The sequence below is a fragment of the Artemia franciscana genome, chromosome 5, assembly GCF_032884065.1.
Source record: "Artemia franciscana chromosome 5, ASM3288406v1, whole genome shotgun sequence".
NCBI classification, from domain to species: domain Eukaryota; kingdom Metazoa; phylum Arthropoda; class Branchiopoda; order Anostraca; family Artemiidae; genus Artemia; species Artemia franciscana.
In genome coordinates, this window is record NC_088867.1 from 18,173,580 (window position 1) to 18,189,170 (window position 15,591).

Below are 15,591 nucleotides of genomic sequence, written 5' to 3' on the forward strand. Positions count from 1 at the left end.
TGACCATATTGGCAAAAAAAAACAGTTCAGAAAATCTAAATAGAAGATTTAGCTATGTCTTTGAAATTTCATAGACATTGCTGGAAAGCGGCAAGAAGAGACAAGGTTTTCACGTTTAGGTTTCCTATAAAATATAGAATTTTTTTTACATTAGTTTCAGATAGGTCCACTAGCTACTTTTTCTTAAACTTCCTTTAATATTTTAGCAAGTTTGCAACAAATATCAGAAATGAATTGGAATCTTAGCTATCGGTGGTATCGAAATTGTTGTTGAAATTGTTGAAACGTCAAAACCATGAAACTTTGACCATCTAAAACTTGCATAGGGAAGATAAACCTTGAATTTATGTAAAATATACTCTAATAAAATAGACATTTATACGATTTCTTTCGGATTGTACCCCTATTTCTTAGGGACCGCCCTTTGGAATTCCCCAGAGCAAATCAATCAAAAAATAACTTTGTTATCTTATTGAAAAAATTAACCCTATCTCATTCTGTGTTGTTTTTTTTTAGTCAAAATGGAAAAGGGGGTCATAGACGCTGTGCTTAGGGACACTTTCAACGGACATCCGTGTTACAAGGCTGACCCTCAGGGACTACTAATATGTTCATTAAGGTGCAAAATATTACTGTGACAAACCCAAGCCCCCCCCCCTCCCTGAAATATTTGTTTGACTCGTAAAAACTCAACAAAAATGAATATAAACTTATTATTAATGCACTTTTAAAGCTTTTTTATAACCCCATCACCCGAAAAAAAAATCCTATACACGTTTTTGGACAACCCTTGTCACGCAATATTTTCTCTTTTTTCTTTTTACCATATTTACTGGGAAAAAATCAAACTACTTCCTCTTAATAAGAGAATTGAGTCAATATTGAGAAGCCTCATTATCATTGGAAAGAAAGCTTTTGTTTTACTAGCGAAAAGAGAAAGCATTCAAAAGCAAAACAAGCAATAAACTTTAAAAGTGTCTCAAACAGACAAACAAATAAAGAAAACAATACAAAGAGACTTTCACTATTACAACAAAACCCAATGATCTGCTTTATGCATTTGAAAATTTGCTTTTGAACTTGAAAAACCTTTTCATCTTTTCTCAGACGGGAAACTAAATCCCAACAACTGGAGAATTCAAAGGAAACAGACGGCCTTATTGCAAATATTTATAAGCTCGACCAAAACTGATTATCACTAAATTGGGAAATATCATCCTTTTGCTTAAAGATTTGTTCTCACTTGTTCCCTATGACAGACACTTGGTTCCTATGAAACAATAATTTCAAACTATCATTTGAAAAGTAGGTATATTACAACTTCAAACATGAAAATAAATTAGTAGAAATCCATTACTCTTTGTTAATGAGTTTGTGATTAAAACCTAGGTACAGAAATTTGATGTTTGGAAGGGTACCGTGTCTCAGAGCTCTTATTTTAAATCCCGACCGGATCGGGTGACATTGGGGGGAGTTGGGGGGTGAAACCGGAAATCTTGGATATTTAGATATTTGGACATTTAGAAGGAACTCATGTCTCAGAGTTCCTATTTCAAATCCCGACCAGATCGGTTGACATTGGGGGGAGTTGGAGGGGAAACTGGAAATCTTGGAAAACGCTCTATACAATAAACGCTCGAGTAATTCGGAAAACGCTGTAATACATGGAAAACGCTCGACGGAAAAATTAGAAAAAAATGAGGTATTTGTAAAATACGAACGGGTGATCAGATCTTAATAAAATTTGATATTTAGAAGGATCTTGTGCTTTAGACCTCTCATTTTAAATCCCGACCTGATCCGATGACATTGGGGGAAGTTGGAGGGTGAAACCGGAAATCTTGGATATTTAGATATTTGGATATTTAGAAGGAACTCATGTCTCAGAGCTCCTATTTCAAATCCCGCCCAGATCGGTTGACATTGGGGGGAGTTGGAGGGTAATCTGGAAATCTTGGAAAACGCTGATAAATGTCGTAGATTCGTGATTGACGTAACCGGACTGGATCCACTCTCTTTGGGGGAGTTGGGGGGGCGGGGTTCAGTGCTTGGGTGAGTTTGGTGCTTCTCGACGCGCTAGGACGATGAAAATTGGTAGGCGTGTCAGGGAGCTACACAAATTGACTAGATAAAGTCGTTTTCCCCGATTCGACCATGTGGGGGGCTGAAGGGAGAGGAAAAATTAGAAAAATTGAGGTATTTTTAACATACGAGTGGGGGATCGGATCTTAATGAATTTTGATATTTAGAAAGACCTCGTGACTCGGAGCTCTTATTTTAAATCCCGACCGGCATTAAGCCTCTGATTTTCCTTTTAAAGCAATCTATTGATTCTTAGAATTTTGCTAGAGCTCATAACATATGGGCTCTTGGCTCTTCCGACCTCGGCACAAGTGTCATATGAGTTCTTAGCTCTTGTTTTTATGTGTAAACTATTCAACTTTCCTCCCAAGGAGCGGTTGGTGTCCCATGACCCTCTATACTCTTTCTGAAAAATTTAGACATTACGACATCAAAAGTAACTTTGGGATTTCGTGTCCCCCCTCTCAAAAGAAAATATAAATTTTTTTCAGGGGTAATTTCCATGTTTGAATCATTGGTATCCAAAAGTTAGGTTGAGGAGACGGAAAGAATCAGCTCCTCATATTTAGGATAGCCATGAATATGAATTTAATATTAAGAAAAACCTTGAATAAAAACTATAATATTTCTGGATGAACTGGATGAAAGCAAAGAGCAACGTTAAACCTTAAAATAAACATGAATTATCCTTCATTTGAGGGGGACTGTCACTATCTCTTTAGACTAGAAATTGTCTTAATCTGAAAACAATTAAGTGGTGTTATATAATGAGCATCTAAAGCAAGCATGTATTCAGAGTACTTTCCGATCAGATTCAAGGAGATGCGATTTTTTTAGTGGAGGTGGGGAGACGGGCTATGACTGAAGCCTGAAATCGGGAGTTTACTTCTCATTACAGAATTTTTAAGCAGTCAACTGGTTTAATAGATGTGACGAATTGTGCACACAGCTTGGTAAGTATTTCCTGCTTTCCCTCACGGCTGGGGGATCTGGATGAAACTTTAAAAAAAATTATTGAAGGTGTAAGGAGGATTGATAATCTTGCGCTGAGGAAAGGGGCCAAAATATTTTGTCTTGTCCTCACAAAATAGAATAGAATATGATTTATTGGCTAAAATACAGTAGTCCAGACACATTATTATATGGACACATTTAGAGGCAAGCAGAAAACCGAAAACACACTTGCTCCTTTTTTTTCTTTCTTTTTTTTGAAATTTCTTAAAGTGGATTTGTTCAAAGGCAATGACTTTTTTTATTTAATTTTTTGAAGCATTCAAAATGCAGCAAAAAATTAAAAGATACAAAATACAAAGATACAAAAGATTAAAAGATGCAAAAGAATTGAAAAAAAAAATTAAATTCTCTTAGTTTCTAGACGAATAGATAGGATGCCCGGAAATGGGTTGGACGTAATGTAAACATCAGTTTGTAAGAAATGTCAGAGAGCTATATGCAATAGCACGGACGACCTATGATCGAGCCACTGAATTTGAACAGGTCACTGGAGAAACGATGGAATACAGTGTAATGAAGCTAGAAGTTATGCTAAGCATGTGCTTATCCTACTATACCCTATCCTTTTTATACTGTTAATCATATGATATTAGCATGAAATTTAATCAAATTAAATTTAAGAAATTTATTTCAAAAAAAATATTCAACTGAAATTAATTAAATTAAACAAATAAATTAATTAATTTGATAATTAATATGAAACTAAAGAAAAAAAAATATTAACAGTGATAGATCAACAGCGTATACACTACTCTTGGGTGCATTTGTCTTCATCCCAGACCGATGCGCATGGTGTCAGCAAGTCATGGAGCTTTAACGTACTGGGAGGTCAAGAAGGTTTAATCGTCACGCATAGCTTTAGCCCCAGGATCGTCACACTTCAAAAACAAATTCCTCTAAAACAATTCCTAAATACAGTTTTCTGAACTCGTGAACTTTACAAAATTTTATCTCATCACAAGATATCACTACCCGAAAAGTAAACAACAAGAAATGGACTAAAAACGGACTTTCCAACGTTCATTTTCCTCTATTTTAAAAAATGGAATAATACAGATCCATATCTTTTTCCTGGAAAACATTGTTACTCTATGCAAATTCGTTTCCACAAACTTTAAAAATAAGAGAGGAAGCAATGATTACCCTCTTCTATTCTTATTTCAGTACTTAAAATAATTAAACAGCATATTTTTAGTAAAATATTAGGACACATATCATCTACAAGAGCACATTTATTGTCTTAGCCCAACGAAAAATAATGAATAAAGAGATTTCTAGTTTGTTTACATTACCACAAATTATTATAAAAAAAAAACTGTAAAAGTGACTTTTTGCAGCTGAGCTCAGTTGTGATACTTCAAAATGAGTTATGTTATAAGGAATGCACTAAGGGAAAAAATTACTCTTTAATGTTTTGCATCAGTTATGAACCACCAATTGTCGACACCCAGAATACTTTTTGCTTTTTCTTTTTTTACATATATGTGTAGAACCATTCAAGACAGGGGAGAGAAAAAAAACATTATATCGAAGACAGATAAAACTAAAGTCAGTTTTTCTGTTCCCACGTTGGGCCTCTTCGGTTCTCAAATGAGGGCAGAACCTTGTTAACTTCGGTGCCCAAAAAGTTATTGGTATTTAGAAACAAGGATACCGATTTTAATTTTAATGCATAGAAAAATTCATATTTATTCAATATTACACCCCCTCCACCCTCCCAAAAGACAAAACCCCAGTAGTAAGGACTAAACATTTATTGTTGCTAGAAAGTATCAATGGCTTGTTTTCTCTTATTTACAGAAATACTATCTTGTCTATTTTATTCATATTCAGATCAAGAAACTGTTACAATCGAATTTTAGATGGTTATTCAACTTTCTAAAGATGGTATAGTAGCAAACGCTGAGACTTACTCTTCGCCTTCAGCAATGTAAATTTTGGTGATCCCCTTGCAGGGAAACGGTCCATAAGGAGTAGTGATCTTGCTCTCTAATGACTCTTCTTTCTTTTTGACAGACCAATTAACGTAACTTCCATCATTGTGAGCACTAACAAGCTCCTCGCCTGGCTTCTTCCAAGCTACACTCTCCAATTGCTGATTTACGGACCATACCTGAAGAAAATAAAATTGTTGAATGAATAAACATCCATGGATATATACAATTAGTCAGGAAAAAAGGACATTACCAAACTTACACAGCCATTGGTGCATTTAGAAACGCTGTTCCCAGCCTGCAAAAGTGGCAAAAAAAATGGCAAAGAGCTGGCACTAAAAGCACAGTAAGCTGATAAGGGTTAGACTTTCGGCGATTTAACATGGGAAGGTTGGGAAAAAACAGGAGTCACTGTTGCTGCAGGGTTCAATGACTTCACTTAAAAAAATAGAAAGTTCTAAAGCACAAAGGACATCAAGATAAAACCGCTCTGGGTTCCCCGGACCCATCTTAGATCTATTCATACCAGAAAACCGTGATTTTCTATGGTTTTTCTTTTGGTTATTTTGAATCTATTAAGCTTTTACGGCGGTACCACATTTTTGTCAGTGTTGCCAGGTTGAATCGCAAAAATAATAATAATAAAAGCAGTTTAATATAAATCATCATACCGAGCAATGGTTCATAGCTTGTCAAAAGGATGTCAAAAGGGATTGGGACAAATATATATAAATATATATATATATATATATATATATATATATATATATATATATTATATATATATATATATATATATATATATATATATATATATATATATATATATATATTCTTTGTTGATTTGAAAAGGCACTCGATTCTCTTGATCAAAAAATTTTATGGAAGATTTCTGATTATTACGGAGTAGCTGATAAACTAGTTAAAATGATAATCGCACTCTATTAAGAACGCAAATGTTGTGAGCGACAGAAAATGGGGATACCCACTTCTTCAAGATAATATCTGGTGTCAAACAGGGATGAGTCCTATCCCCATTCCTGTTATTTATTGTTATGGACTATACTCTAAGGGAGTTTTCTGGCTCTGAAGTAAAGATTTGTAGCCGACAGATCTCTGACCTGGACTTTACTGACAACACTGTACTTTCCGAAGAGGCGAAATAGCTACTGAAGCTGCTACTCTGCGCCATAGATGAAAAGGCTGAAAAATTGGGGCTTAAAATAGATGTCAGTAAGACAAAGAGCCTGGCTACATCTGACTCCCTTCTGATACTGAAATGCAAAGATAAAGCGATTGAAACGTCAATGAATTTAAGTGCCTCGGAAGTTGGATTGATTATAACGGTGAAATAGCCAACGAAATCAAGAAGACGATTGAACAAGCTACATCAGCTGCAAGTTTAAACCAATCTGGCACAGTAAGAAATAATCTATGCGCTTGAAGCTGCACCTCAAGAATAGCAATGCGATGACTATCCTCCTCTATGCAAATAAATGCTAGAAACCAGATGTCCAACTGGAGAAACGTGTCCAAGCCTTTGAAAACATGTGCCTATGAAGAATACTGAACATAAAGCGGCAGGAAAAGGTCAAAGCATAGAAATTCGCCGGCGAACCGGTCAACCATTGGTTACTAACCTTCTGAAGCGTTGTAGATGGACGTACCTTGGCCATGTCCTTCATATGCCAGAGGAAAGACTCCCATGTCCCGGTTATGAGTGGTTCCCTGAAGGGAGGCGCAAAGGAGGTCGACCAAAACACACCTTGCGATGGCAGTATGAACAGGATCTGAGTAGACAGGAGATGTCTTTTCATCACAATGGGAGGATGTCAGGGCTACAGCTCAGCTCCAAGATGTCTGACGGGGTTTCATTGACGCCTTATTCGCCATTCCTGGACCTGGAGGAACTAAGGTCTACGGTAAACAACCGCTCATTACTGGCCAGCAACACTGCAATCGCTAATGATATGAGACAGGCAACTCCTATGTTCACAAAGAACCCTTCATCTCCGTCATCTCCATCATCTAACACGTCTATAAGTTTCATTAATGAAAAGGGTTGGCGGAGAATTTTTTTTTTCATATCCTTGGAATTCATGGATCAACTGAATGGGATCTAAATCATCGCACTATTTACTTTTATTGCTATTTAATTTTATTTTCTAGAATTCAATTTGCGTATACTCACTGTCAACTGGCCCTATATTCAAATAAAAAAAAAATCGAAATTATTATAACTGTTGAATTATTGATTCGAAATTTTGCGCATCTGAAGTTTCTAAATCCGGGGCAAGCCCCCCTCTACCCCCTCCTCAAATAACCTCTGGAAGGAGTAGGCCTGTGCCTCCAAAGAATTTTTACACCCCCTCCGCTCCTAGATTTTAAGAATATCCTCTGGGGGGGAGTATGTTCATTGAAATGTTTTTTTTTTTGTACTTATACTGAAGAGCTAAAACAACGATAAATTCGTCCTCTTTAGTGTTAAAAGATACATTTTTACCACCACCCCCCTCTAAACTTTTCGTGAATTAACACCACTGATATCAGTGCTATCCAGCAATTCTTACTTTGGCTGTCTTTGACTCAATTGATATGCTATACTTGGTACAAGTTGTTTAAGCTTCTTTTCGTTTTTTAATTACACTAAGTGCCATTATTCTACTGACGACAATAAAGTCTTAAGTGGACCCAAACTTTTGATTTTCTCCAGTTTTCCATGTTTTTATTGACATAAGAAGAGGGAGTGATTTCACATAAGTTACACATACACAATCGCTAAACTTAAACCAAGAAAAAGTGTAGCCATTGAAGGTCCGAAAATAAAGCAAATATCTTGGTAGAGACCCGCGATAAGTCATCTTAAGTGGAAAAGTAAGAAATATACAAAACAAAAGTAAAGTACATAAACATATATAAAAGACAAACGTAAAAAAAGTGGAGTCCTAATTTTTTGTTTCTGGTATAGACAAAATACTGACGACAGAATAAATTTTCCTCTTCAGGTATCTATTTTTTTAAATGTTGTGGTCAATTTATGGTTGTGATTAATTTATGTCGTGATCAGGCAGAAGAAAATCACCCACGTGTTTCAAAAACCTTCGACTAAATTATACCTACAAAATATTTGTGAAACAATTCACAAACAATTGCAAAACAGTTCTCAGATTGTCTCCGAAACAAACGTCTGATAACACAAAATATTTTTGGGGGGAGTTAGTGTCCAAGTTTGTGCAGACTTATATTTTCAACAACTTTCTGTCACAAAATACTGCCCAAAAAGGAGTGAAAATACCATAACTTTTTTGTAATTGTAACCACTGTTGGGTGTAACCCAAAGATCTCCCAGCTTTTTGCTTAGCCCCACATTCTGGAGAAAATGTTTGCCCGCCGTCCACTTATAAACTCAATCTTTCAAGTATCAGCTTAAAAATAAATAACAAATCTTTTTCCCTTTTATAATTTATGAGTTCATATTGAGGATCATCATTGCCTCCATAGATTGTCCAAGGCTCCATTATGTGCGGCGACACCCACTGTGTGATGCCAAGATGCAAGTGAACCACAAAGCTGTATTAGCTAGTTTGACACAGTTAAATAATTCTGTCTCTACGAAACCATGGGTTTTAAAGCAAATATTCAACTCAAAATAAGTACAGCTAAGGTACGCAGGCTGCAGCAACTAAATCACGACCAGGCAATTTCTTAAAAAGGCACCATTGATTTAATTTTTTTTTTTTTTTTTTGCTTACTGAGAAGGGTTATGGTTTGACCTTCACTCTGTACCCAAGTTCAACTTCGAAATTCCTAATCTCAATCCTTATATGACGTCGCATTAAGGCCATATCCAGGATCTTTTATTAAGGAGGGGGAGGGGTTGCAAAAAGAAAATTACAAAATGCATCAAAAATAAGTTTATATGCATTTTGTTACTTTTTAAGAGTAAAAACAAACTGGAAGGGAGAGGGTAAAAACCAGTACCTTCTCCTCCCTCTGGATAAAGCCTTCTTTGTTTTTAGTCCTATCAAACGATGGAAGCCAAGTTTGCAAGGCCCCTTGAGCACATGCCGAGTGTGGAGCCCTTGGGCTCCCAGAGACAGTTCATCATTCTCTTCTAAATATTCAAACATTATAGGAAATTTCAATAGAAGTTAAAACTACTTAAACTAACAATTTAAAAAAAAAAGTTTTACAAAGCCCACAAAAACAACTTATTGCAGGAAACTAGCAAGAACTCACATTTGACAGGAAAGCCAATAGTGTCTTTTTTCTTTTCTTTTTTTTTTCTTATGGTAACAAATGGTTAAAGACAAACTTGAAAAAAAAGCGTCAAGGGTATGAGATATGCCATCAAAGACCTTAGATTAGAGATAAATGACAGTAAATGTGATTTATATTTCCCATGGACAGAATCCATTTGCTAAAGGCATATGCATAAAGGCTATACGTGAGGTAGGTTCTACCCATACAAAAAACAAATGGAGATCGCGTAAAATAGTGTTATTTAGTGTCTGTGACCATTCTAGGATATTTGGAAATGTGAGATATCTTGAGCTGTTTATTTTATTCTACGGAGTATTTTGTTTGTGAGAAATATCAACGTTTTCATTTGTAGTTTCGCACTCCAAGTCTTCCCATGTATCAGACGTCATGACTCAATAAAAGTGGGCGTATCTATCGAAATCTTATCTTTAATAAAAATAAATGTCAATAAATGTCAAATAAATGTCAATATAAATGTCAAAGATAAATGTTAGAGATAAATGTCAGTAAATGTGATTTATATTCCCCGTTGATAATATCCACTTGTCAAAGGCATATGCATAAAGGCTATCTACATAAGGTAGGTTCTGCCCATACAAAAAACATATGGAGATCGCTTACACTAGAGTTATTTATCGTCTGTGATATTCTAAGGTATTTGGATCTGTGAGATCTCTTGAACTGTTTGTTAATTTTAACGGAGTATTTTGTATGTGAGGAATATCAACGTTTTCTCTTATAGTCTCGCAGGTTTTCCCATGTATCAGTCGTCATGACTCAATAAAACTGGGCATATCTATCGGAATCTTATCTTTAATAAAATAGATGGCGTATATACGCTTAGTTACAAGACTGAGAGGTTTGTAAAACAGTTTTGGAAGAAAATTGAAAACTTTCTTAGGGATTCAGCATACATAGCATTTTACAGAACATGAAATTCCTGTAATTTTTTTTGAAAAATTATCGTTTCCTGCAAAATTGTACAGCCATCATCCTCTGAACTGTACCCTCTTCACTAGCACCCACCGAATTAGACAAAGGAATTTTGAATTTAAATCAGTTTTTCTAACAATCGTCGACTCAATAAACATATTCAGTTTCGGCTAATTATCTTTGTCTTAATAAAACTGCTTGCCATAACTAGCACAAAAACGCTTATTAGGCTTATGTCAACCACCAAGTAATTCAGCCACCATAAATCTAGCAACCGCAAAGCTCAAGGACTACATAACTCAACCACCATGTAACTGAGATCTGTTAATTTTTTGTCTCCTGAGATATTTTTTTAACAAAGTTTGAAATGGGAACAAAAAAGACAAATTGCAATTGATTCCATTTGTCTCAAGAGAAAAACACAACCCAAAGAGGGAAAAACTCGATTCCAGAGAACAATATACATTTGGGGAGTTTTGGGTTATTTTTCTGTTATTTTTTCATATATTCCTTAACAACTGTAAACATTTTTATCTTTTAAATTTATTTATGCTTGGATTTGACCACAAGCAGTGGGGGAAGCGCAAACGCTGGGAGAAAAGGGTGATTTATTCCTAAAGTCAACAACATTCTTCTTGGAAGGAAATCTGCAACAAGTTAACTGAAATACACGTCTTTGTGGGTATTTCTACATTCGAGGCATATTCTTAAACTGGCATATGAGCAATTACTCTCAGGTATTTTATTTTGTTTTCTAAGTGAGGGTATGATTGAACATGTCTTGAGTCAGTCAGCCAATATTTTATATTTTAAAATTTTCTGAGCCAACTACACCCTCTATTTAAATAAAAATACAACTTCTAAATTATTATAACGTGTTGGATTATTTCTTTGAAATTTTTATGCAACCCTCTACCCCCCCACCCCGTCAAACCCCTCCAGCAGGGTTAGGCCTGTGCCTCCAAAGAATTATTACACCCGCTCCCCCTCCTAGACTGTAAAAAAACTTTTATTGGGGGGAGGGTTTCATTGAAATACCTTTTTAAGTACTTATACTGAAGAGCTAAAAAAACGAGACATTTGGCCCCCTAAACCATCCTAAAGTCAACAATATTCTTCTTGTAAGGAAATCTTCAACGAATCAATGGAAAAATACGTCTTTGTGGGTATTTCTACATTCGAAGCATATACTTAAACTGGCACATGAGCAATTTCTCTAGGGTATCTTATTTTGTTTTCTTCGTGAGGGAGTGTTTGAACATGTTTTGAAAGTCAGTCAGCAAGTATATTACACTTTAAAATTTTCTGTGCCTGCTGTTGAGAAGCCTGTGATTCCACCAAACGTTGCTGCAGTACATTGCTAACTATCTTCTTTTTACTTAACTATTTAATGATTGAATAAATGATAGTTGAGATGTTTGGTAGTTGAGTTATGTAGTGGTTAAGTTGATGGTGGCTGAGATACGTAGTGGCTGAGCCATTCGGTGATTAGGTTTAAGGTGGTTGAGTTATTTGATGGTTGACCCATGCGGTGGTTAGGTTGCAGGTGGTTGAGTTGATGGTTGGGTGTTGGAGTTGTTTGGTGGTTGAATTTAAGGTGGCTGAGTTAAGTGGTAGTCGAGTTCAGGGTATTTGAGTTCTTTGGTGGTCGAGTGTGGTGGTAGAGTTGATGGTAGTTGAGTTATGTGGGAACCGCCTGGGGGAAAAAATTGATTGCATTGTCTCCTTCCGATTGAAATATATGCAAAAAGTCACAATCGAAGTGAGAATTTTGATCAAAACGGCAAACCCTTCAGCCACCGGTGCCTAGCACCTAGGGCAGCTGACCCGGTTAGACCCCTCACCCTCTTTGAAGGGCTATGAATACATGTAATATGGTACACATATATAGAGTCTTTGTCTTTGGAATTTTATTAATGGGAGGCGATGCATGTTTGACCTGACACGAGTAGATAAATTTCGCTGGCTGGGAAGATTAGAACAATAGGTACGGTTGGCTGAAATTAAGTTAAGTATGCTCAAAACAAAAAATACAGTGGACAAGACCAAAGATTCACACACGTTACAATGATGGAAGAATATTCACTGACATCAGACTCAAGGGGCATCACGCTGAAACAAACTTATAACAGCAGCAACTATATGTTAATGTACGATCTCAGCTACAGATTCCAGAAGAAAGGTGTAGTCTCAGTGATCCAGATACCGAATTATTACAACTTACTTCTTTGTCTTTACTTAATTTTAGACCATTTTTAAAGTTAAGTCTCGACTTTAAAAAGGCGTCTACACCTAAGGAAGTTTATACAAAACTGCAGAGGGCAGAAATCACCTGAATAAGTTATTATATAACACGGTTGGAAGAGAGCACAACTTCCTCTCTTTATGAACCTAATTAGTAATAGAGATAAAACGATTAAAGAATACCAAACAACTTCTGTACTTTTGAAACAATAGCCGAACTAAGCCGGAAACGAAATGTTACGATTCCAAAACGATGTAAAGTAGTATTACGATGTAAAGTAAAGATGTAAAGTACATAAACGTAGTATTAGTTAATTTCAATGAATTGAGTGGCTCATTTTGATGATTATAACTGGATGTAATTTCAATGTAAACCAATATGTATGCAAAATTCCAGCTCAGTCCATCAGAAAAAGTGGGTGAAATATTACTTCAAAAGTACGATGAAGAAGGCCTCATCCACCTCATCCATGTTATTGCCCGAAAATGGAGAATTCTTTAATCTTTATTAACCAATTACTAAAAGGCACTAAGCAGAAGTTAAGATAATGTCTATATAAAAATAACGTTAAGTGGGTATTTGCCATTTGTAAGGGAAAAAACGCAGTCGACATCCAAACCTTAATAGGGTACAGTTTTACTCCTGGAAATAAGAAAATCCAGGGAAATAAGGATGTTTTCTTTTTCTAGCAGGAAAATACAAAGTTGTGTAAGAAACAGGACAAGGAAAAAGAAATTTCTTGCCCTTTCTGTTGATTCCCTCGTATTATTCCACTGGACGAGCAATCCTTTATTGTATCCAATTATTAGCTTTGCTGGGTCATCTGGAACCATTAACAAGCATTCAACAGCACCAGGGTTCTTTTGGTAGATTTCTTTGATCCTGAAAAAAAATCCTGTCATTTTAAAATCAAGAACAAGGAAACAATGCAAAATGTAAAACAATAGAAACACATAAAAACTAGTTAACAAACATGTAGCAAATCCTCCTTAAGTAGCTCCGTAAAGCAGTTCCCGGAATATATTTGTTTCGTTCAAATTTTCTTAGAAAGGAAACAGTCAGAATGTAAATCTTCACTTATATTTCTAGTTTTGTCACCTTTTTTTGTCAAAAATGGCGCTATATGTTACTCTGAACCTTTTGGCATTTGCGCTATTTTGTTCTTTTTTTTTTCTTTTTTTTTATGTGAACCTATGTTTATCTGCCTAACTGGCATAGACATAATTTAAATAAACTAAGTAGCAGTGAGAAGAGGGAACAGGTTCTTAAGCACTTTTTACCAATCAACACCATAGACTAGGGTTATAAACTCTTTTGAAGATAAACATAAGACATTCATTTAATTATTTTAGCTAAGCTTTTATAATCCTGTGAATTTTACTGGCAAACGCTTACCTAGAATCAAGTACAACTTTAATTTAAACAATTAGATTGCAAAGCAAATGGATGAAAAACATTAAAAAAAAATATAACAGACTGGATTAGTTTCTGCCTAAAATTCATTTAAAAACATAATATTCTTTGAAAATTCAAAGTCTGGTTCAAGCGTGTCAAATTAAGACTGCTCTTGTAATTAAACGGAAACCAACTATGAAATGTTCAATATCATCCCTAGAAGCATTGTACTAACAAAAGAGACATCACAAAATACCTCTTTCACATTGGTAGAAAATTCTTCCTTATTTGGAGTAGTCCTTCCTGTATATTAACAGAAAGCAGTGCCACCAACTATGCGAATCACAGAACTAGTATCATAAGCCCCCCCCCCCCACTCAGCTCATCCCTTCTTTTTCTTTAAAAGAGTAGTTAGAGGAAAGGTTATTCGTCATTCAAAAGGAACAACTTAATAATAATAGCCTCATTTAATCCATCTTTTCATAGGCGGTGCTTGAGGACAATATATTTTAAGCGTTTTCTAGAACATTTATTAGAACAAAAAGCATCAAGCACAATGAAACAAGAATGGAAAAACAAATACATGACAGAAATACATTTCATAATTATAGTAATATTTAATAATAACTGACAATGTTCTTTGAAATTAGGCAGAGAGACTTATCCCAAAAACTTGGCTGGAAAAATTAAACCGTTAAAGTAATTATATTAGCACAAATATTCAATTTTAATTTGACTGTATTTTTTAATTCTGAATCTGAAAAGATTTTCTTTGGGGGGGGTGGGGATCGCAATTGCAAGGAGAATATTTCATACAATGAAACAAAAATGAAAAAAAAACTGATTAAAATATGATTCATAATCATGGTTATTTACAGAAAAAATATATTTATAATTGAAACGGATTGGATGTTAATCTCTACTTGACAATATGAGGTCTGGGTTCGATCACAGTTGCTGCAAAGCCTAGAATTACGTTGGGATTACGCGTCTCACCTTCCAATAATAAAACCAAAAGAAGAAGAAGAACTGTCAACCCCCAAGGAATAGTTGTTTGATCTTAAGATTTTTTTGAACAAACTGGCTATTTAAAAAATTTTGATCAGGAGCAATAGGGGGGAAAAGGCGCGGGAAGGGGGCTGGCTGCTTAAAAAAGGCGCCAGAACTTTCGACTTCCAATGAAATGAGCCCCCTCCGAAGTTCATGCAACCACCCCATCCATATAAAGTGTCTCTAGGAAAAACAAAATAAAAAACATTGAAGCCTTGTGGTCCTTTACAATAGGTAAATCTATAGCGTTGCCTCTAATTGAAGTCAAAAATGCTTCAGACATTTCAGAGAAGTGCTCTTTGCTAAAAAAAAAAAAAAAAAAAAAAAAAAAAAAGAGAAATTTTTATAAATTATCAGCAACAATGGCATTTATGCAATAAAGGCTTTGCATAGGATATACTCACGTCCATTTACAATTTAAACAAATGCCCAAAAGATGCTTAAAATGTGAGCCTTGCGAAATCACCTTGAGCACCTTGCGAAAGACCGCCAGAGGGATGCTAACCGTGCAGACTGTGCAGGATTGCACAGTGTTATCAAAGAAGACCAGTATGACTCACAAATACTACTATATATTAATACATCTTACTCTGTGTCTAACAGGCAAGAACCCAAATGCTTCATACAGCCTACAGTGTCAAGCCGTTGGCAAAGCCTACCACCCGTGCCTATATT

The 15,591-nt window shown here is 35.5% G+C and overlaps 1 protein-coding gene across 2 annotated transcripts in view; it reads right to left on the reverse strand.

The window, feature by feature from the left end:
* Window positions 1-15,591, reverse strand: part of LOC136027044 (lethal(2) giant larvae protein-like) — a 275,839-nt gene that overhangs the window by 209,347 nt on the left and 50,901 nt on the right. For both annotated transcript variants that reach the window (XM_065703968.1, XM_065703966.1), the window contains exons 6-7: window positions 13,215-13,353; window positions 5,010-5,209 (exon numbers count right to left, since the gene is read on the reverse strand). In XM_065703968.1, coding sequence (XP_065560040.1) covers window positions 5,010-5,209; window positions 13,215-13,353 — 339 coding nt within the window. The remainder of the gene's footprint in view (window positions 1-5,009; window positions 5,210-13,214; window positions 13,354-15,591) is intronic.